The following is a 24,309-nucleotide window of genomic DNA, read 5'->3' as shown; positions in this document are numbered from 1 at the left end:
ATTGTGATAAATGTATATTTATTGGAATGGGATGTACAGAAATTTATTTAGATAACGAATTTGCTATGTGTTCATCACATTTTCATATTTCATATCACGACTATAATATTATTTCAAATATTGATGTCAATTAAATTGGTATAGTTTCTGGCGGTGGTACTGCTTTACATTCATCAAGGGATCTATCATAATAACTATGTTTGTGATATAATTTCAAATCCCATGCGCCTTGTTCTTCGATGAGAGAAAGTTTAACACCAAGGTCCTCTAACGTAGGTAGATCTTTCAAAACAACATCGGTTGTGCTATCCTATAAATAACAGATAATAAAATCCAAATAATTATTGAAATCTTCTTTTAATTCATTATCACAATATGCAATAATAAATGAAATAATGTACTTTATATAAATGATAAAAGTAATACGTACTTTTTCTATACCCTCCCAATGTAAATTGTTATAACGATTTGAAACTCCAAAAGCATCGCATAAAGATACTTTCACTTTAAAGAGCATAGCGTAATCTAGATCTAATACCTGACCATACTCTTTATCCCAAGTATCCAATATAGACCTTTGAATCCATTCGACTAAACTTCTTAATTTGTATCTTTTCGGTCTAAAACAAAATTATTTATATACCATAATTAAACAAATATAATTAACATTTTATTATCGTATTAAACTGTTTCCAGATACGTACCCAACAAATTGGTATGTTTTTCCAACAGTATTATGATCTTGTATGATTGCAACTATACCACTAGCCGCATCGGATACATGAATTGGTTGTTTCTCCGTTTGTTCACCCTTTTTCCAAAGTACTGGTAGTCTATCGTAATATAAAATGTATGAATAGAAAAAAATGATAAAAATATTCAAAAACGTAAAGGCATTTGCATGAGCATAGATACGTTATTACACACGTACAAAAATTGTTGGTTCCATGGTTCACTGTAAAAAGTAAAAAATCTGTCTTGCATTCCATACATAATCGATGGACGAATTATCGTTGCTTCGGGAAATTCTTCTTTAACAGCGCATTCACCGTACCATTTTGATTTTAAAAATTTCGAACCCTCTTTCAATATCAATGGCTTATACAAATGAAAAATAATTCATTTATTAGCATAAAGTTAAACAAATCTCATAAGGGGAGACTCTTGACGATTGATTTTAAATTTATCACATTAATTAATTTGTTTAATTAATTACCTTAGGATTAGGAGATACATTTAAAGAAGAAACATGAATAAAACGTTCGACACCGGCCTCTTTGGAAATCCTAGCGAGTCGTCTGGCTCCTTCGATGTGTACATCCTCGTAAAAGAAATTTTTAGTTTCCCAATCTTTACCTATTAAATTAATAACTACGTTAGAATGTTTCACGCATTTGTGGATTGACTCTTCATCCCGTAGATCGAATTCATGGAAAAGTACTTGTCCAAGATCACCGCAAAGTTTAAGATGCCGAATAAAATAATAGTCTGAGCGATATGGAAGAATCAACTAAAAAAAATAGAAAAAATAAGTATATTATTTAAATGGGTAAATATTTAAAGATATATTCCTATTACAATATAGTAAATGTCGCTACATAGTAATAACCATTGCTTTAATAATGGAACAATGATCCAGTTAGACTATGACTATATCTCTTACTTATTTTGATACACGCTGTACACATAAGTATGACATGCCTGTGTTCCGATCTTCCCAAGGCGATTACACAGATACCGTCCAAGGAAACCATTATTACCGAAAACTGTACATACTATTCCATTGAAGGAGGAACGTCCTCCAGTACCTCTTTTTAAAGAAGCTGTAGTAGGATTTTTAATAATGCGTGGCTGATTGGAATAATTATTCCCTTGAACAACGATACTAGCAAAATGTATTGTTTGCAATCCTAAAATATAAAATAAATCAAGAAATGATTACTATTACATAATTATACTTGAATATAATTTATGGTATAAAAAATAGATCAGTATGCGTTAATGATATTGATTTGTTAATATAAATCTTACTTGATGTCTGAAAGAAATTCTTTAAAATTACACCTGACATTTTTGACTAACGATTGTAAAACAAAGGTTAGTCTAAAAGATTAATGTTCAATATTTACAGACTGTTCATTATTTTAGTAGCAGAGTGTCGAAAGTATTGCCAATGTAACGTCACCAAAACTTTTGACTATTATTATTTAAATAGCCACAAATATATTCGTTATTTTATCTATGAAAAAGTAATATATTATATTATTAGTAAAAAGAAAAAAGACGAATATATACGTCTATAATTTATACATACATAAGTAATAATATAAATGAATATTTATTTAAATTTCGTATTATATGTAAATCCCACGTTCTCGACGGTGATTGGTTGTTTTAAACTAACCAATGAAAATTAGCCCGCATGTTCATTTCTCTTAGTAGATGGAACATCTTGTATATAATATAATCTATGATTAAAATATTTTAGCAGACGACACTCGATCGACTTGACAGCTCACTGTGTATCTTCACGTGTCCCTTTGCGCATCGCATTGCGTAACTGGAGTCCGACTTCCAGGGAGGAGCTCCCTTTTTCGGTGAGTAAATGCAAGCTGTCAAAAAAAAAAAAGAAAAGAAAAAAAAAACTAATGTGCTATCAAAAAAGAGAGAAAGAGAGAAACATAAAAAAAAAAATAAAAAAGAAATATATACATATACATATATATACATATATATACATATATATACATACACACAATAATGTGTCATGTGTCGGTAATTAATAATAAAAGTTGAATTAATCGTGTGATTTACGGTACACAGCTGATTAATCTCAAGTTGTTATGATACAACAACTTGAGAAAACTGTTCAGTTTATAAGCAACCAATTGGGTACTACCAAATGAAGTTTTCAGCCAATCGTGGTTACTCCGTTCAACCCGAGGTCAAACAATAGAACCAGCATCCGACATCCTATTACAACATATCATCGTTGTCAAGTTGCGTGCTTTTTAACGAACGTTTTTCATTCTTTCGCGATTAAATTCGTCGATTTAATCAATATTTGGCAATATTTTTAACGCGAACAATTAGAATATCATATTAAATGAGTATCAGGCAAGCATTCTACGAATGAAAAAAGGTAAAACTCGACATGCAAATATCCGAAACGATACTGATTCCGCTTTGAACGTAACCTGAGCTAGCCAGCTGAATATCAATATTATACGTCTCCTTCGCTTTCCTTGCAATCGATGTGTAACTTCATATTTCATTTCAATTAAACGCGTGATATTAGTTTTTCTTTCTTCTTTTTTTTTCTTCTTATTCTTTTTCTTTTTATCTCTTTTATTACGCGATATTGCATCGCGTATTATCCAGAGTTTCGTGTACGCGAATTTTTATTTTTTTATTTTTTTTATTTTATATAATACATATGTCCAAAGATATAGGGAGAAAAGTAATGATATTTTTGTGACGTGTTCATTCAAGTTCATTTACAATATGCATGGAAACTAAAACTGCGATAATATACAATACGTATTTCTAATGGAAATGTAGAGATGTCGTTCCACGGTCTGTAAAAATTTATCCATCATGTTGTACAAATACGTGAAATTTATTTTTAAAAAGATAAGGTTTTCGTCGAACACACATTTCACGATTAAAAGAAATTATTTATTAAATTATATATTTTTCATTTTTGTGTATTTACATAGAGTATAAGTAAAATGGTCATTAAACGAATCTTCTATACACATACAAACTGTTATTTCTATTCAATTACCGTCGATTTACAAATGGCGAATAATATCCTGATAACATTCCTATATTTCTATTGCATCATTTTTCTTAACTTTCAATTATTCGTTGAATAGAAGTAATCTTTTTCTTTTCGTTTTATCTTTTCGCAGTGATTCATATATTTGTAAACAACCGACGAATAACGAATCCTACAATATTATAAATATCAATTTGTAGAAATATAAACGAAAAAATCATTTGCAATCGGTATCGAGAATGAAAATAATCCGAAGAAATTCTCCAAAAAATAATCGATTAAATATCGTATTCCAATGAAAACGCCAATCAGATATATCTCGAAGCAGATTCAAATAATCGCGCGTAAAGAATTAATGTTGATGCGCATCGCAGACTGTCGTTATTGCGCATGTGACGTTATCGTTTTGATTGGCGGTGGGGAAATCGGTGGTAGAGTAATCTCAGTGCTTCCAATTCCAACCAACCCCGCTGCTGGTAACGAACGAGCCTCGTCGCATTCTTCGTACAAAATCGTGCTTTCAGTTTACCTCGGTGGTGCGCGTTTGGCGTGTATTTCGATGTGTGCTTTATTGTGTGCGTAAGAGGTGGGGAAGGGGTGGGTGGGGTGGGAGTGAAGGAGATTGTGTGGTAGTAAAAGACGATGAGGAGAAGTGGTGGAGAAAGAGGGGTGGAAGCACACATTGGTTGATAACTGCTCACAAACATATACTTTAGTCAGTTAGGTTTGCGTGCGCGTAAGAGAGTCGTCCTGTTCCTTGACAGTGGGATAGACGTATGTATGTATTCCGAGGAAGGACATAGACTGACTGCTATCGTGAAAGCTTTTCCCAGTCAGAGAGAAGAGAATTAACAATTCCTCGTAATGCCCTGGGCATGTTTTACCGACATTCAGGTAATACGCACGACGACAATAGTCTCATCCCCTCTGAGGGGGCTGGGGAAGGGTCAGGGGGGAAGGGACCGGTCGTTTTTGCCCTCATGCGCGAGGGATTTTCTTTTTTGGTGTACCTGAGGTCATACAGCACGTATACACACAATACACACACACACAAACACACACATCCATTAGGCTCCAAGAAAGATAGGTGGGGTGGGAGTGGAGAGGGCTAGCGGGGTGGGGTGGGTTTGATCGGGGGAACGGGGGGAGGAGGAGGAGGTAGTGTTGGAAAAAGAACTCGTCCTCCATTACTTGCTTGCAAGCAAATGGTGGATCGTGCTGCTTATATGAGTCTCTTTGTTAAATTCCTTTCTATCTGTCTTCGATCATTTTCGTCATACTCATTTATCTCGCGACCGTTGTTGTTATTAGGACTATTCATCTCAAGCCTTTCACCGAGCCCCCATACAGATGATGTCAATGGCACAATTTTGCATTGTTACCCTTATCGCGGATGGACTTCAGTTACAGTGTTTGTTATGATTCTTCTGCCTTTACCATATTACTATCTCTTTCGCTGCGTAGGAAATACATTAATTGCGTGTTATTCAGTAGTCACGGTCTTCTTCTTATCACCCTGCGCACCGATTTAACACGGTTTGTATATATTATATACTACATATATATATATTTTTAAGTCTTCAGAGTTTCCCCCACCCCTACCCTTCCCCCTCCTCACCCCAGTCCTCTTATTTTTTCTTTTTCTTTTTCTTTTTCTTTTTGTTTCCTTCTTCCTCTTTCTCTCTCTCTCTTTCTCTCTCTGTATCTCTCGTAGAACAAGCTCCAAACGAAGAGCGAATTTTTAATTACCAAAGCTCTATTTTTACCCTTTCCCTTCCATTACTCTCCTCTCTCATTTCAAAAAAAATTAAGTAGCTAGCAAACAAGCCTTATTGGATAAATTATAAGAGAAAAACGTATACGTATAAGTAGTATTCCTTTTCGTTCTCCTTTGTATCTCTCCTTGTCTCAAGAAGTTATTATGATTTTTTTATCCTTTTTCTTTTCTTTTCTTTTTTTCTTTTCTATATAATGATTAAGATTAAATAATATCGTTTGATTAGATAGTTGAAATGTTACTGCTTTGTTAAAAAAAATAATTCAATACTTTCAAGTTCTTTATTGTGATATATATTAGGAAAATTTCTTCGTCATTTGTAGTGTATTAGTAATTGGGAACAAAGATATGTATTGATCCTCAGATTATACATTGGCTAACTTACTCCAGAATAACCATTTTATTGTTTGTAGATCAAGTTGATATATGCACATATTTTGGTTAGAATATTTATATATTTTTTCAATCAAATTTAAAGATACAAATCATACGTTTCATGTATACGTAAAATTCCATTATAGTGTTTTACAATAATACATTAATCATTTATAATAATAATAATAATAATAATAATAATAATAATAATAATAATAATGATAATAATAATAATTTGTTACCTTTGTTACAGGCAGTATAGTGGCATGAGTCAATTAATCTATGGCAGATCAACAAGATCAGTTGTTGTCAGGGGGGTCTGTAGAGAAGGCCAGTGCTTCAGCGGGGACCTCTAAAACTAGAGAGAAAAGCTCGGGCAGTGGTACAAGCGGTTATAGAAAGCGACAAAGTAGTAGTGGTATCTCAGTGCCGGTAGAAGAGAAAAGACGTAGACAAACTATTGGCAATCCGCAACAAACTCAGGAACTTGACAACGCATCTACGCAAAGACATTCTCTAGATACTTCTAAAGGAGAGGAAAAGATAAAGGGTGAACGTAGAAATCATGGAAGTGGTTTAGGACCATTCCTAGGTAATTTAAAAAAAAAAACATATGTTACATTAGCTTATGATGAGCATAGCAATTTCTTTGGCTATCTTCAGAAACTCTGTTTTAATTCATTTTCAATACATGTCTCTTATGTGTTGTAGTTTAATTTTATTTTTAATTTTAAAAATTCTTTTCACATTTAGATACAGATTGGAGACTGCAACACAAGGTGCAGCAGTCTAATTGTGGTATTAGCGGTAATACAAGAGTCCGCAACACGAGGACCAGTTTACCAGAGTTAAACTTGACGGCTATAGATTGCGTGGCTTCCAGAACTCGTTCTCGTACTCCACAAAATTCAGCAGCTTTATTGCAAGCGAACAGTAGCTACAACTTATCATTAAATAGTGGCTATAGTAATCGAAAATCATCTTCAACATATAGCAACTTGGCGTCGTCGTCGAGCACTACTCCTGTTTCTAGCAATTCAACTACATCTAGGGAAAGAGGTTGGTTCATTTACTTTTATATTTAATAATATGTTGATTGTAAAGATATATAAAGAAAAATATAGTTTATATAAACTTTTTTTTAAATTATTTTATATAATTTTTAATTAGAATATAATCACATTATTGAAATAATTATTAAATAGAAAAAAAAATATTCTTCTCATATACTCGACAATCAACATGTATTATATTATTTGTTTTGCGAACGTAGATTGATTTTGATTAAGAGAAAGAACATGCTAGTTCTTATATAAAAGATTATATAAGATTTTAGAATTAGCCATTTTTATACTCTAATATTTATCAACTTATGAAGCATAAAGAAAATGAGATATATATATATATATATATACATATACATATATATGTATTATGTGGTGTGGCACAAGTGCAGCATATTAAGATCAATTTTATATATTAAATTTACATCTACCGTATGTGTTTGGCAATGTGACCAACATGATGTTGATAACATGCAATAATTAAGTGACCTTTTAAGAGCAATACGCATTTTAATTTCAAACATTTTATTTTATTTATTAAATATTTCATTTAATTATGCATTGAATATTTAATGAATTTACACTTACATAATTTATATTAAATTAGAGCGTAATATATGCGCAGAAAATAATGTTTCCAATGATTTAATATGCTTTCGTATAATAGCTACACGCATATAATCATCTTTGTTATTTTGATTTGTCCGATTTATACAATAACATTCTTAACATTTAATACGATACACGTCGATATATTTCAAGTCCTATATACTGACTTATAGAAAACAGAGAACTGCGGGGACATGAAATTAATTCTAAATTTATATTTAACATTAATTACTATTCTTATAACAATCTTTGTTGTCTGATTTTTACTTTTATTTTAATTTAAATAAATATATAACTGATAATATATATATAAATCAAATAATATATCTTGCATGAACATTGCAATAACACATTGTACAATTTCCTTACATATATTATAAAAATATATAAACGAATTAGGGAAAAGATAAATTTTTTTTCAAAATTATTTGGAAAGAGAGAATTTTATCAGAAATATCATTTAAAAAAAGAGAATATAAAGAAGGTAGTGTTATTAAAATAAGAGTCATAGATCAGACTGTATCATTAGGCCAGAAGATGAACGAATGTCTGGAAGGATTTGTGTCTGCTGTCAAAGCACTTTTTCCAATATCAACACAAACATATCGTCAAGAAGGTAAGCTTAAGGAGTACACAATTCGTACCACATTTTCTCGCTTCCCCTTATTTTCTCTTATAAATAAAAAAAAAGGTGTAGATATTTATAAAGAAAAGGATATGCTACATTTATTCAACTACATTTGTATAAACCTTCCTTCTACCAATATACATGCAATTCTCTCATTTCTCTCATTCAAACAATATTTGAAAAAAAATTATGTTTTCCTTCTATTATTATGCACGAGACAAATTATTTTTATATTTATATTTATGTTTTTTATTCATATTTATATGTATATATTTACTAAAAAAAAAAAAAGTGCAATTCATGTACAATTATTCAGAGTTCATTTCTACTGTGGACAGTAGAAATAAAACAAAATTATAAACTGTTGATTTTTGATTTTTTTTTTTTTACTAGTTTTTAACACACAACTTTTAATTAAATCATTAATATCATTTTTCCTCATAGAAAATATTTTATTTCAATATAAAATTAATTAATTTGAACTCTTAACGATAATGTCGCAATAATTGATATTAATTAAATATCATTTGCATACATTATTTACAAACATTTTCGTGAAGTTTTTTATAATTGATAACATTTAATAAAATTCAATGGAATCTTTTCCTATAAACAACAATTAATTTAATTTAATTTAATTAGCCAAGCAAAAATTAAATTATTTATCACATCATTGCAATTATAATTTAAAATATAAACAATTGAAAAAGATAAATATTAAAATTATACACTATTTAAACAAATATTGAAAGTGACTAAATTATTACATAATATGTTCATTAAAATGTATGACTAAACACATGTAATATATTTTTAAAAGCGTATTGCTCTATTGTACATGGAAAATAAATTAAAATAATATTACAATCAATTTTTATCATGTATCATCGATGTACACGAATGAATTTTTACTATGCGACTTATAAAAATTTCATGTCTAAATTATTAAATTAAATAATCAGTTAATTTAAGTTCATTCAATTCTTTTCTTTTTTTAGCATGCCTATATATTTCCTTCGTTCATAATAATTATCTCATTGTTCGACGAGTCATATATTTTTTCTTAGTTTAGATTTTAAAAATTTTAACATTGCTGTATATTATATTTCTTATCATAAGCACTTCTTTAAAAAACAACAGAATATGAGAGCTAAAATTTGTTAAAAATAATTTTGTATATATTTCTTTGGCTTGCACATAATTTTCTTTATACAAAAGTTAATAAAATGTATTCGCAATTTCAATATTCTTATTTTTATTTTATTTTTCTTTTTTTTTTTTAATATTTAACTTACGAAAATGTTTGAGTTTTACGATTATTCAGGAAAAGTTAAGAGACGAACAGCACAAATCTTAAAATTTCACATGCACCGATATATCTGAAAAAAAAAAGGAATAAGATGTAACATAATAAAAATAGAAAAATGTATACACATGCTAAGTAGCATCATTTCTGATGTAGGCGATAAGATTATCATATGATAAATATTAAAGTTTAAATAAATAATATCTGAAAATGAACAGAGAAAGGAAAAAGATAAACCATATTATATTATATTTTAAATGTAAAACAATAAGTAATTTTATGCAATTTAAAATATTTTAGGGTCCAAAGCACACGGTGGTGCGACTTGCACAAGTAGCAGTACGAGTAGTCAAATCTTGGGTGTGAAGTCCAACGTCAGAGTGGGTAACACAGCTAGTAATTCTGTGGAGAGTGGCGGGGGGGCGTTGGCACATGACGGGGCAGGCACTAGTGGCATTACATCAACAGCCACTAACAATCCAGCTGTGTCTGCCACCGCTACTGCCACCCCTGCACACCCTCATCCTTCTCAAAAAAATCCACTTCGTTCGCGTATAAAATTGTTAAGCGAACAACCTAAGGAACTGCCATCGAGTAACAAGACTTCAGGAAAGCATCATAAAAAAGATTCCACAACGGGTTCCTGTTCTAGTTCAAGGTAACAGTTTTCTCGATTCGAACACACTTTCTGTATTGTTTGTTTTGATTTAACCATTACTTAACGTTGATATGTAAATATAATTTATGTTCCGATATAGACATCGCTCTTCATCACGAGTACGAAAATCAATGGTGGAAAGTACTTCTGGCGGTACAGGAAATATAATGTCAGGGAATGAATCTATTACTAGCAGTGCTACGCCAACATCCGTATCATCTTCTATTCCTGGTAGCCAATTAGTTACTACAACAGGCGAAGACGAGGCAGGATCAGCTGTAACGTCTGCTACCGGTATAGTTACAAAAAAAATATATATAAAGTTAATTTTAACTCGCAGTATATTCAATCAATAACATTAACAAATATATTACTTTTCGAACAAGCGAGCGGAGGACCATCCGGATTATCTGGTACAACAGGAGACAGTGAAAGCGATGATGGAGAAGTTGGTAGATTACAAGCGTTATTAGAAGCTAGAGGTTTACCTCCTCATGTATTTGGTGCATTGGGTTCACGAATGCAACATCTTTTAAATAGAAGTATGGGAGCAAGTTCAGGTATTAATATAAGTAATATTTATATTCAATAAATCATTACTTATATTTCTATCGAATATATAAACAGATTTGACTTATGCTATTATGAAATGTTTATTTATTTATTTATTTATTTTTTTTTTTCTTCCTTTTAATCAGCTGCAAAAGCACAACAACTTCTTGCTGGTTTACAAGCTGTTGATGACGAAGGCGAGCAATTACAAGCCGTTATAGGAATGGGAGAAATCCTTGTTATGGGAAATGAAGATACATTAACAGGTTTTCCTGTTAAACAAGTGGTCGCAGCTTTAATTAATTTACTTGGAATAGAGCACAACTTCGTTATAATGACACATGCTTGTCGTGCTTTAACATACATGATGGAAGCTTTACCACGATCTTCTACCGTTGTTGTTGATGCAGTGCCAGTCTTTCTACAGAAGTTAGAATCAATTGAATGTATGGACGTTGCTGAACAATGTTTAACAGCTTTGGCTATGTTGTCTCGTCGACATAGCAAAACAATATTACACGCGGTATGTGTTTCTTTTTTTTTTTTATATATTTGCATCTTTAAAATATACATTATAATTGTATAAACTTAAATTACAATATATATATTTGTATTATTTGATTTACAGGGTGGTGTGTCAGCTTGTTTGAAATTTGTTGATTTCTTCAATATCACGGCTCAACGCTCAGCATTAACGATCACAGCCAATTGCTGTCAAAATCTTCATCCTGACGATTTTCATCTAGTCGCAGAAAGCTTACCATTGTTAACAAACAGACTGACAAATCAGGATAAAAAAAGTGTTGAATGTGTTTGTCAAGCATTCAGTCGACTTGTCGACAGCTTTCAACACGATCCAGTTATGTTACATAAAATTATAAATGCGGAACTTCTGCAAAATTTACAACAGTTGGTACGTAGATTATATTATATTATTACATTTTTATTTATAACTTCCTTTTATATAACATTAGCGTATTAAATGTTATTAATATTTCAGCTGATGATTACACCACCTGTAAACAGTATTGGCAACTTTATAACAGTGCTACGAATGTTATCTGTGATATCAAATCGCTGTCCTGATCTGGCACAGCTGCTTTTACAACAAAATATAGCTTTCACGTTAAGTTATCTTTTAACCGGATCTTTGGAAATAAAAACTGAAGATGTAGAATTAGTCCCACGTTCGCCGCAAGAATGGTTTGAAATAACTTGTTTAATCGAAGAACTTATGCCTCCACTACCAACCGATGGTATATTCAGTGTAAATAGTTTACTCGAAAGGACCAGTAGTCAACAAGAAACAGTCCATTGGGAGTGGCGCGATGAAAGACATTGTTGCCATCCGTTCAGCACTATTGATTCTAGAATTATTGAGGTATTATGAAAAGTAATTATTGTCCGTACCAATTAAATACAATTAATTAATACATATATATTTATTTATATGGAAAAATCTATTATTATTGCCATTTCATATTCGATGAATTATTTTCAGATGGCATTTCAAAATGGAGAAGATGAAATATGTCTATCCACTTTAGGTAGAACATACACGATAGATTTAACTGTGATGAAACAGATTAACGAGGACATTGGTATGGCACGAAGTATATTTCGCAGAGTTAATGCCCATCCCGTAGAGGGTAAAAGTCCTACTTGCTCATCGAGGTAATTAACATTTTTATATTATTTTTCTATAATTTTAAATATTTATATTAAGCATATGTGAATTTTAAATAAATAAATTGATTTATTTTATAGTATGGATTTAGTACCTCCAGTAATTGAAACTAATGAATGGTTGGTATCTTTTATACGAACTTTATTCTCTGTACTCTATGAAGTGTATAGTAGTTCAGCCGGCCCTGCTGTAAAATGCAAATGTTTACGTGCACTTCTTCGTATGGTATATTATGCCTCCACTGATTTATTAAAGGTTGGTACAAGTAATATAATTATATTTATCTGTTATATATTATATCAATTTTTAGTTAATAATAATTTTTATATTGTAATTTTCATTAGGATGTTTTAAAGAATCAAGTAGTATCATCGCATATAGCAGGAATGTTAGCATCACAAGATTTAAGAATAGTTATAGGAGCTCTACAAATGGCAAGTATCTTAATGAAAAGATTACCGCAAGTATTTGGGGTCCATTTCCATCGTGAAGGTGTTTTACATCAAATACGACAGTTAGCTGATCCTGAAATACCTCTTGGAGTTTCACCGCCCAAGTGCTCTTCTGGTTAGTATTAATAACATCATATTTTTTAATTAAATGACTTAAATTATAGTGAAAATATGAAAATATATTGTTTTGAAAATAGGTACATCATTACCAAGTCCACAACCAGGTCCATCTACACCTATTTCTTCCACCATGATGTTGTCCTCTAGTAGCGCTACGTCTCCTATTGCTTCTCCATCAACAAACGGTAATATATTATTTGGTGCAGTTGCGACATGTCAAATGAAACCAAACCTTACCTCAACGATGGATACACATGGTAGAACCGATTTAAATACCCCCGTAGATAATGCAACTACACCGCCAAGTGCTCATCTGTAAGTTCGAAATATTTTATCATAAACATTAAATAAACTCTAACGTTTACGATTTTCTTTTATTATAATTTTATTTCATTTCTACGATATTAATACTGTTATTTTATTAGAAGGATCGGAGATGTTTTAAAAAGAAAACGTCAGAACAAAAAAGGTCGGTTCTCTAGATTGGGTGGTACGACTACGCAACAAACTCAACAACCAGAATCACTTTTCACCGGTTTTACCCAAAAGAATAATAGATTTTTGGGAAATCTTAATCCAGCTAGATGGGGAAGAAAATCATCATCTTCAAGCAGTGTTAGTGATAAGAGAGACACAAGTTCATCAACCAGTTTATCCAAACCCCCAAGTAATCCAAATTTATCAGGTGGTAATCGGGATAAGGCTAAAGCATGGGTACGTGAACAAGCTGCTCAATTCTTAACGAGATATCAAGATGATGCACCTTGCACGCACCCTGCATTAACGGTTCTTGCGCGACTTACAGCCGCAATACAACGATTACAATCAAATGTAAGTAATAATCAAATAATCTAATAATAATCCTTGTTATTGTTGTTATTGTGTTATTATAATTAAAACATTATTTTTCTCGTTTCTTCTGTTGTTTCTGTTCGATAGCTATTAGATGAAATATTCTCAGCGCTTACCGAATTACGAGATATCGTATTAGAAAGTGATATATCTCCGTTTGAAATGAATTATAGTGGTCTTATAAAAGCATTGTTGAACTACCTCACAACCACTGACGCACCTGGAAGTCGTTATGATCGTTTACGGATGTTCTGGCAACGATTTGCGGAGTCTACTGTAAGCAATTATTATTTCTTTTTTTTTTAAATTAATATATTATGAAATGTTTAAAAAAATCTCAATTTTAAATTTATTACAAATCTTTTTTACAGATACAGCAAGACAACAATCTCATAGATCTTCAACCTGGAGCATTCGGTGCTCTTGTAGCAAAATTAAATAGTTGTGTTGCCCAATTAGAACAGTTTCCAGTAAAGGTTCATGATTTACCTGCTGGATCTGGTGCTGGACGTGGAGGAACTAGTGCTCTTAAATTTTTTAATACACATCAATTAAAGGTAAATAAAAAAAAAAAAATAATAAAAGAAAAATTATAACAAAAATAAATATAACATAATCTTGTAATTGTTTCGTTTACAGTGCAACCTTCAACGGCATCCAGATTGTAATAACTTAAAACAATGGAAGGGTGGTACTGTAAAAATTGATCCTCTTGCATTAGTGCAAGCAATAGAAAGATATTTAATGGTTCGCGGATACGGTAGAATACGTGATGCGGAATCATTAGTTAGCGACGACGATAATAGTGAAGATGATATAGATGATACTTTGGTAAGTATTTAATAAATAACATATATATGAATATCTCTGTTCATTTACACTACAAATTGTCTTATGCTTGTTATTTATTTTTATCTATTTTGTAAAATTTATTTCACACGTACGCTTTCGTTCCTAAAATGTAAATTCTTCGTTCTTGTTTTTTGTTTTTTGTTTTTTATTTTCATTTTTAATTTATAGGCAGCAGTTGTTATAAGTCAAGGCTCTGCAAAGCACAAGCTCCAATTTTTAATAGGGGATGAAGTATTACCTTTTAATATGACCGTATACCAGGCAGTAAGACAATTTGGTTGTTCTGGTATAGATCATTCAGAAGCAGAAGCAGATGGCGAACCACCTTTGGGACACGACGCAGTATGGGTGCAAACCCATACAATATATTACAGGTATTGTTTAAGTTTATTTTTTAATATGGTTAAGTACCCCCTTGGCAATAATTATATGTGGCTTATTTCTGAAGGATACTCTTGATCTTTGACTCACGTCTGAAATGATTGCTGAAGTTTACGACAAGTGTATAATATACAAGTGAGATTTTTGCCTTTTTGATATTTAAAAAAAAAAAAGAAACAAAAAGGATACATATATAACATATGTGTGCGTCTTGTTTAGCTAAAATTTGTTTTGCGGTAAAATAAGATTCTAGTTACTGCCAAAAATCATATTGAATAAAATGTATATACACCGTATATCAAATTTTTCTTATTCCTGCTTCTTTCGATGTAAGTTTGTAGAAACAAGCAGCATTATGTTTTTAAAAATGTTTTTCAACAAAAAAAAAATAAAAAAACAGACTATTACAACTATAATAATATATATTTGATATTTGCCTATATATATATATTAATGAATAAATTTTCTTTTAGAATTAAAAAAAAGAAACAAGAGAGAAACCAATTACTAAGAATTGAAAAATTGTAAAATATTATTATTTTTAAACGTTGCCATTACATTTATATTTTTATCTAGACCTGTGCCAGAGGACGAAGCTACAATGTCATCCAAGCCAGGATCAAGTTCGCAATGCGGTAGTAGAAAAGGAAAAGGCAAAAGTACAAAGATCAGTTCTAAACGAAAAGAAGATAGTCTTTGGTTAGAAGGAATAGTGCCAGCTCAACGATGTCCACTTGCACCTTACCTATCACCATCATTGCCACCTTCAGTAACTATCGTCGATGCTTCCTTAGATGGCTTGTGTTTATTGCGGCTTCTACATGCATTAAATCGTCATTGGGGTGTATTATTTCCTCATTTAAAAAGTATGAGTCTATTGTCTCCTCAAGATTTTATAAATAACAAGATAGCGGCAAAAGCCAGCAGACAACTCCAGGATCCTTTAGTTATTATGACTGGAAATTTACCATCATGGTTACAACAAATAGCAACAGTATGGTAAGTTTATTTATAAATTAATATTATTATAAACGACATACGTGAATGAGACACCTAAAATAGCAATCGAACAAATCTTTGGTGTTTAACGATTAATAAATTACTTTCGTTATTATATTATTTATTTCCGTTAAATGGAATAAAATTAAATTTAAAAAAATTTCAATCACCCGTTCACACGTAACGTGCTTATTTTGTGATATTTGTTTAACATATTATTATCTGTTATTTATAGCCCATTTTTATTCCCATTTGAGACAAGGCAGTTATTGTTATACGCAACATCCTTCGATCGTGATAGAGCGCTACAACGTCTTTTAGATTCTGCTCCGGAATTATCAGGATCTGATAGTCAAGAACGTGTTACACCTCGTTTAGAAAGAAGAAAAAGAACTATTTCTAGAACGGATATTTTGAAACAAGCTGAACAAGTTATTCAAGATTTAGCTTCTAGTAAAGCTCTTCTTGAAGTGCAATATGTTAACGAGGTTCATTTTATAAACACTTATATACATAATAACATACGCACAGTTTATATTTGTATTAATTTTGTTGATGTTTTCTTAGGTCGGAACTGGGTTGGGCCCAACTTTAGAATTTTATGCGCTAGTCTCTAAAGAACTTCAACGTGCTGATTTGGATCTTTGGCATGGTAGTTCCAATCCTACAGATATGGGTTACGTTAATCCTATGCATGGGCTCTTTGCGACACCGATACCATGGAGCACTAAAGTATCGCATTTGGCTAAACTTAAAACTAAATTCAAATTTCTTGGTAAATTTATGGCAAAAGCAATATACGACTCTAGAATGGTACGTTTACGATTTCAATATTAATTAAAATATAAATGTAATAATATATTTTTATACATCATTGTTATTTTTCAGTTGGATCTACCATTTAGTTTAACATTTTATCGTTGGTTATTGGGAGAAGAACATACGCTTACTTTAACAGATTTAATATACGTTTGCCCCGATATACATCGTACTTTAACGAAATTACAAGAAGTTGTTAGACGAAAAGAATTAATAGAAAAGGATCAAACTTTAAGAATAACGGAAAAAGCACAACGAATTGAAGCGCTCGATTTAGATGGTTGTCCTATTTCCGAGCTTGGTCTTGTCTTTGAATTACCAGGCTACGAAAATATTGAATTGAGGAAAGGAGGAAGCGACGTGCCTGTCACCATTCATAATTTGGATCAATATATCAAGGTTTACAAATAAACAAATAAAAAAATAATTATTATTTATATAAAATATTAATATAATGTGTTATATTACAGTTAGTAACACATTGGTTCCTCTACGAGGGAGTTTTTAGACAAATGGAAGCATTTAGAGAAGGTTTCGAATCCGTATTTCCACCTGCGCAATTGAGATTATTTTTCCCCGAAGAATTGGAAGCAGTGTTTTGCGGACACACCCAAGGTGGTGGCCAATGGGATACAAAAACCTTATTAGAATGTTGCCGTACTGATCATGGCTATACTCCAGATTCTCGTGCTATACGTTTCTTATTTGAAGTCTTATCGAAATATGATAGCGAAGAACAAAGACAATTTATTCAATTTGTCACCGGGTCGCCACGATTACCTGTTGGAGGTAATTCCATTATTTATTTATTTTCTTTTTATCTTACAGTAATAATTCAATAATTACACAATCAATCGATTATATTTATTTGATTTATTATTTATTTTATCAACTAACGATCTCTTTATTCGCAGGCTTTAAAAGTTTGACCCCACCGTTAACGATAGTGCGGAAAACATTTGATCCGTCTATGAAAACCGATGACTTTTTACCATCCGTAATGACTTGCGTTAATTATTTAAAATTACCCGATTATACTACGTTGGAAATAATGCGGGAAAAATTGAGAATAGCAGCACAAGAAGGTCAACATTCATTCCACCTTTCCTAGAAAATGGATTGGGAAAAAGAATCACCACCGCCGCCGCCACCAGACAACGTCGTCATTCATCCATTTATTCATTCATTAATTCATCCATTCGTTCGTTCATTTACTCGGTCATTATTTTTTTTCGCTATCTCATTATTATTATACATATATATTCAGGTTGAGAGACCAAGAAGAGGTTTTATCAAATATATATATATATAAAAGATTTTTGTTAACAAAATTTCTTTTCTTTGAAAAAAAAAACAAAAATATCAAATCTTTTTAGCAACGATAACTAAACAATAAAAAAAATTATTATTACTATTATACTTTTTTTTTTTCTTTCTACAATATATATATATATTGTATACATTAGTTATTGTATACATTAGTTAACAACATTTGTTTTAATTATTTTTCATTTTCCAGGACTATATTGTTTATTATGAAATTCAAAATTATATATATTTATTATCTTACTATTAATTAATTATTATATGTTTCGGAATGTGATATACATAGAAATTTTTTCTCATAGAAAAAAAAAAAAGAAAAGAACAAAAAGAAATGCAAGATAAGAAAAAACGAAATATCGATGATGATGGTTTAAAGTCTCACCACGAGTAGATTTTTTTTTCTCTATCTCTATCTCTATATATCTAATATCTATATCTATCTCTATCTCTCTATTTTTCTGTGGTGAAATAAATGCGCTAGGATAAGCTTAAGTGCGCAACCTGATTCTAGAAACTTATCTCTTTGGTGTGTGTGTGTGTAAAATGATAATATAAAAAAAAAAGAAAAAAAACAAAAAAGAAAAGATGAGAAAAAGAAGAAACCAGAAAGAGGAAAATGTAAATATAGTTTAATGAAATGCAAGTTTACGTATAAATACTTTATATTACGATAGTAAAAAAAGGATAAATATAAAGAAGAAGAAGAAGATGATGAAGAAGAAAAGAAACAGCAACAACAAGAAAATTGATATTGCTATAAAAATTATGATATAACAATACACACGTATATATATGTATGTATATGTATAATATATATATATATATATATGTATATATTATACACATAAATATGTATAAATATAATTTAGCTCTCCCAGAGGACGTGTACTAGATCTAAGTAAATTTTATATCAGTGATGCATTTAAGCATCGCCATGTGTATCGCCAATCTTATATGCCTCATAATCTACGAGGAATTTATGAGCTAAAATCAGCAAATAAATAAATTAATAAATAATACATGCTGCTGCTGCTACTGCTGAACAGTAGGTGGCACATGCTTCATCACTGCATCTTTATTGCAATGCCAACTCGCGTTAATAATGTCAATGTGTGGCAGCATAATTATTATTATTATTATTATTATTACTATTATTATCATCATTATTATTATTATTATTATCATCATCATCGTCATCTTCATTATCACCAATCTTTCATGCCCTTTTTTCTTATATTTTATATATATATGTATATACATATGTATAATTATACATATTTATATACACATATACATAAATCCGATCTCTTTAAGTTCGTCGCCGCTTTTTTACCTAACGGCATTTGCGAGAATTGCATTAATTTTGTGCAACAATCTTCTCTCCTCTCTCTCTCTCTATATATATATATATATTATATATATAGACCTATATACATATATATATATATATATATATATATATATATATTACAATTTTCAATTATTACCTATGTATCATTAAATTTAATTAATTAATTAATTATTATTATTATTAATATATATTATTTGATATCTTTATTCTAAATAAGATAGTCAAATTATTTTACTTAATGAAACTCTGTGTAAAAGGGTGCAGCCAGCATCGTCTAAGAACATGTATTGTTTTGTTCTCCCCTTTGTGCGGTGTGTTGTCCACAAATAGATGGAAACATATCTTACGTCCAACTAAGAGACACTTGAAGAGTCATATTTGCGGGGAATAAGAGAATAATAAAAATCTCTAAACTACAACAAACAAGAACGATGAATAATAATAAAAATAATAAAAAAAAAAAGAAAAAACTAATGTGTGTGAAAATTGTAAGACTCTGTATAAAATATGACATAGAGAGAAAAAAAGTTATCGATTAAAAGCGAAGCTGGTATATCAGACGGATCATACAATGTATGTACATTAATATTAATTTCTTAAATTTTGAAGCGTAACCGAGGGAGATTCAGAAAGGACAATTTTGCGATATATGGGATAATAGTCGGGTGCTAAAATTTATAACCGTCGTGCGTACCTAAATACCGTAACATATTGTGCATCACTTTAACATCTCTTTATCAAGAAGAAAAAGAAGAAGAAGGAAAAAGAAAAAGAAGAAGAAAAAAAAAAAGAAGATGAAGATGATTAAAGAAAAGTGAAAAGAAATATTACTTCGATCATGTTATTACAATTAATTATACCATGTAACATTGCTAACGCAGGCCATAAATTGTTTTTTCCTTTTAGTATACAATTATTTCAGTGCAATTATAAGATACACGTCTTGATCGATTAGCAAAAGTTGTGTATTCATTTCAATATATTATTATTATTATTATTATTATTATTATTATTATTATTATTGTAGTTTATTAAATATACTTTAAACAAAAAATAACAAGAAAGATAAATAGAGCTGCCAAATATCATACCACCATAATATTTAATACGTGATATATGTTGTCGATGTGTGCATTCAAAACACATAAGTACTACATCAGGCAATGTTACATGTGCTCTGCAATCAACATAATCTATAAGGTACATAGTTATTTTTGATTGTGCCCTTTTATCCTGCTATGCGATGATGAATAAGGTAATACGTAAAAATACAATAATAGCATGAACGGGAAATAAAAATAAAATATGTTCGATCGACAAGTCTTATACGCATGCAACATACATTACAAAGAACGGGTAATATTTCGAAATACAATTCAAACACATGTCATTAATATTATAAACAAAGTTATATTTATATCAATCCATTAGTATAAAAAAACTTTTTCTTTACATACGATGCGAAATAGTTTCTGTTTTTACTTTACTTTTTTTTTCTTCTTTTCTTTTTTGTAAAAAAAAAGCCTTCAATTAATGTAAATACAAGGAACCCACTTGCCAAAAAAGAAGTTAATTCTTTTTTATAATTGGTAATAATATACTTACAAATATATATAATATGTGACATGCATAATAATGTGCTACAAAATATATATATATATATTACTTAAAAATTATTTATTTTTTAACATAGAAATATATTATATCAACATTTTATTTATATATAAACAGTTATTTATGTTTATTCTCGGAAATTAATTTACCAGTAGATATCATAAACTTAAAATACGTTCTTACGCTTCAAAATAAATTGCAATAAATATATATTTCTATTATGATATTTAAACAAGTAAAGATAATCGTATATTTAGAGAATTAGAGATAACCATCCCAATATTAGGCATGTACCACCAAATGGAGCCATTTTTGAAAAACGTTTATCGTTAGTAAAAGCTATATAGTAACAGCTGCCGCTGAACATTATTATTCCGCTGAGGAAGAATATTGTGGCCTGTAAATTCAAGAGAAAAAGATGTACATACACGTATATACATAACAATTATCAATCCTTTGCATTATAACAAGGTGCGTGTCAACGGCCTCATCTCGTTAAAAACACTAGTTCCCGTTGGATTACTAAAGTTAAGCAACGATGGACATGGTTAGTACTAAGGATGGGTGACCACTTTGGAACACCATTTGCTGTTGACTCAGAGAGGTATGTTATCGAAGTCTCAAACCCATAAAAGGGAGAATAATAAAGATAAAGTATAACAATGTATAAGACTCATGATACATTTTACATTCCTAACATAAGAAACATCGACTTTGTCATAGTGCAAGAGGTTAATAAAGTTACAAAAAAAAATAATAAAAATTTACCAATAATGGCCTTCTGCAAAGAGGTACACCAAGTAAAGCTAACGTATGAAAAAAGTGATATTTATTAGCTGTATCGAATATTTTTGCTTGTTCTGGGAATTTTTCTGCATTAATGTCTAAAACCAAAGGAAAAATAATTTTTATACAACGCATATGTAACATTTTTCATGCAGATATTTTAACATATTCATTTTCTTTTATCAAAAGAATTAACGATAAAGAATTATATTTAATGATGATTGTTGTACAACTTACTATGCGCTCCATAAGCACCCAAGCTTACAGCGACTGCTCCACTAAGTCCAGCAAGTTTGACATAAGGTCCTACAGCTGATGATAATTTCCATAATTGAACAGTCTGTGGCAGCTTCATTTCTTGTTTAGGTTGTAAGCCTATATAATCACCTGCCTATAATATATATTTTAATCTAATGATATATTACACAAGTGAAAATTGATAAGTATAATAATATTGTGCTTTAAGACAGTTAGTTTTGTTACATTTGTCAAATTTATTATTATTATTATTATTATTTTTATATACATAATTACATATGAAGTACCATACCTTTATGTTTATTGCAGGTTATATTTCATATGATTTAAGCACTCTAAATAGAAACAAAACTGATTATCTAATCAGTGTGTTTTGGAAATAAAAAATAGAAAATATATATTTTTCAAATAGTAACTCGGTTAATAAATAAATTTAAAAGACCTAACTCACCATTCTTGCTGTACCTCTAAGAAGTAAAAACGTTCCAGAACTAATGGGGTTGGTAAATAGAATGTAATTCATTGTGTCCGAAAAGCCCATTGTAATTAATTGTAAACAAAATATCTAATTGTTTTTACAACGTCAAACTACACTTAAGTTCAAGCAATATTGCTTACTAATTGATATGCGATCCAAATGTGCATACAAAAAATACAAAAGTACATAGAAACTTACAAGTCACCTTTTTTATCTACCCAGTTTCATTATAGTTATTACCGAGACCACCAGAGGACGATAGCAGGTACTTAATGCAATGACGGTACAGTACTATCAAAGAATACAGTATTCTTGGATAGTATATATAGTATAGTTATATTGTAAAAGAAATTGAAACAATTATATTTAATTTTTAATGTATAAACGTGTGTGCCTTCAGAAATGCATTTAAACGTATATTTTAAAAGGTCTCCATTCAAGGCGATCAAATAGAAAAAAAATCAAAAAGGACTGATGTTAAATCCAACGATGATCACCTGTAACAAGAAGAAAACTATATTAATCATACAATCAAGTGATACAATAGCCTGATATATAAATCGTCCAATTCGCAGATGCACTTTTCAATTGAATTGTCTATTTATTTTTATCTAATTACTATTTACCGTTGCAATAAAATTAATTTTAAACGCGTGATTTTACATTTACATAAAGTATATATATAAATATAAAAAAAAAAAAGGAAAAGTACAAATATCAAGTTACTAAAAAAAAATAATATCTAATAATTATTATGAAAGACTTTTAAATTGCATTATAAAGAAAAGAAAAATTAGAAATTTAATAAAATACGAACATTATGAAAAATTTAAAAGACGAAACAAGAAAAGAGAAATTACTATAATATTTACGAAACATTAATCAAACTAGAAAATTGAAAATTACGAGAATTTAAATATTTATGACTCTATAATTAAACACATATGCATCTCTTAGACGATACAGACACACATTTGGTGTCCCAAGGAGATGGAATGGTCCATCATCTCCAATTACAACTACAAATTAATGACGAGCAAGAATATAATATAATAAAATATAAAATATGACTAGAAAGCTATTCTCGAAAAGTTCTAACTTGTCGTTGAACCTTTGAAAATAACTCAATAGTCTATGTAGTTGCCCTCTTCAGCCACAATTAAGTGGGGGCCTCTTCGGCATTTAGCCTCTTCTTTCTTCATCCCTGAAAACTGCATTGGACATTTTCAACGTGCAAAAAGATAATATATCTCATATCTTTCTTTGCAAATTAACTTTTATTTCGTTTATGATTCTAATATGGAATTATAAAAAAATTAATTTAAATTTAATGTTAATTGTATTCAAGCTCGTATAACCATGGATGAACTTAGAGTTCATTGCATAATATTACACGAGCACATTTAATCTAACGTCCAAGCAGATAATTTCCCTCGATGACCTAATAACACGTCGCACTTTTAATATCAAATAACAAAATTCAATTGAAATTAAATAATGCAACAAATGTAATGCATTTTCTTGCAATATTTTCATTTCATTCATTTGTTTATTGAACTATATCAAATATTTTTCATTATAAGA

At 30.2% G+C, this 24,309-nt stretch overlaps 3 protein-coding genes and 1 pseudogene across 9 annotated transcripts; 2 read left to right on the top strand and 2 right to left on the bottom strand.

Moving 5' to 3' along the window:
• Positions 1–27: 27 nt before the first annotated feature.
• Positions 28–2,266, bottom strand: LOC122513615 (NADH dehydrogenase [ubiquinone] 1 alpha subcomplex subunit 9, mitochondrial). The gene is made up of 7 exons (XM_043630043.1): positions 2,032–2,266; positions 1,702–1,910; positions 1,217–1,510; positions 932–1,098; positions 705–833; positions 431–620; positions 28–310 (listed from the first exon to the last, which is right to left on the bottom strand). Exons 1-7 carry the CDS (start codon positions 2,069–2,071, stop codon positions 131–133), a joined length of 1,209 nt encoding a protein of 402 aa, XP_043485978.1. The 5' UTR covers positions 2,072–2,266; the 3' UTR covers positions 28–130.
• An 85-nt stretch (positions 2,267–2,351) lies between these two features.
• Positions 2,352–18,027, top strand: LOC122513613 (E3 ubiquitin-protein ligase TRIP12). Of its 7 annotated transcripts, XM_043630034.1 has the most exons (26): positions 4,404–4,675; positions 5,093–5,317; positions 6,187–6,525; positions 6,687–6,992; positions 8,136–8,222; positions 9,841–10,198; positions 10,299–10,492; positions 10,585–10,758; positions 10,897–11,273; positions 11,379–11,663; positions 11,751–12,131; positions 12,252–12,424; positions 12,518–12,692; positions 12,782–13,004; positions 13,087–13,324; positions 13,435–13,840; positions 13,949–14,137; positions 14,233–14,418; positions 14,501–14,692; positions 14,882–15,087; positions 15,671–16,093; positions 16,329–16,581; positions 16,661–16,906; positions 16,982–17,311; positions 17,383–17,701; positions 17,827–18,027. In XM_043630034.1, the coding sequence occupies exons 3-26, from the start codon at positions 6,216–6,218 to the stop codon at positions 18,021–18,023; spliced, it is 6,228 nt and encodes a 2,075-aa protein (XP_043485969.1). In that variant the 5' UTR covers positions 4,404–4,675; positions 5,093–5,317; positions 6,187–6,215; the 3' UTR covers positions 18,024–18,027. The 7 variants fall into 7 exon arrangements, with proteins under 7 accessions (XP_043485968.1, XP_043485972.1, XP_043485969.1 ...); XM_043630033.1 differs by lacking the exons at positions 4,404–4,675; positions 5,093–5,317 and adding an exon at positions 2,352–2,597; XM_043630037.1 differs by lacking the exons at positions 4,404–4,675; positions 5,093–5,317 and adding an exon at positions 2,765–3,142.
• Positions 18,028–21,305: 3,278 nt separating this feature from the next.
• On the bottom strand, positions 21,306–22,949 carry LOC122513611 (transmembrane protein 256-like). The gene is made up of 4 exons (XM_043630031.1): positions 22,699–22,949; positions 22,227–22,380; positions 21,972–22,087; positions 21,306–21,600 (listed from the first exon to the last, which is right to left on the bottom strand). Exons 1-4 carry the CDS (start codon positions 22,786–22,788, stop codon positions 21,457–21,459), a joined length of 504 nt encoding a protein of 167 aa, XP_043485966.1. The 5' UTR covers positions 22,789–22,949; the 3' UTR covers positions 21,306–21,456.
• LOC122513629 lies at positions 21,681–21,800 on the top strand (annotated as a pseudogene).
• Positions 22,950–24,309: the final 1,360 nt, after the last annotated feature.

The sequence above is a fragment of the Polistes fuscatus genome, unplaced genomic scaffold (genome assembly GCF_010416935.1).
Source record: "Polistes fuscatus isolate 324 unplaced genomic scaffold, CU_Pfus_HIC Scaffold12, whole genome shotgun sequence".
Classification (NCBI taxonomy): domain Eukaryota; kingdom Metazoa; phylum Arthropoda; class Insecta; order Hymenoptera; family Vespidae; genus Polistes; species Polistes fuscatus.
This window is presented reverse-complemented; position numbering and strand designations above follow the sequence as displayed.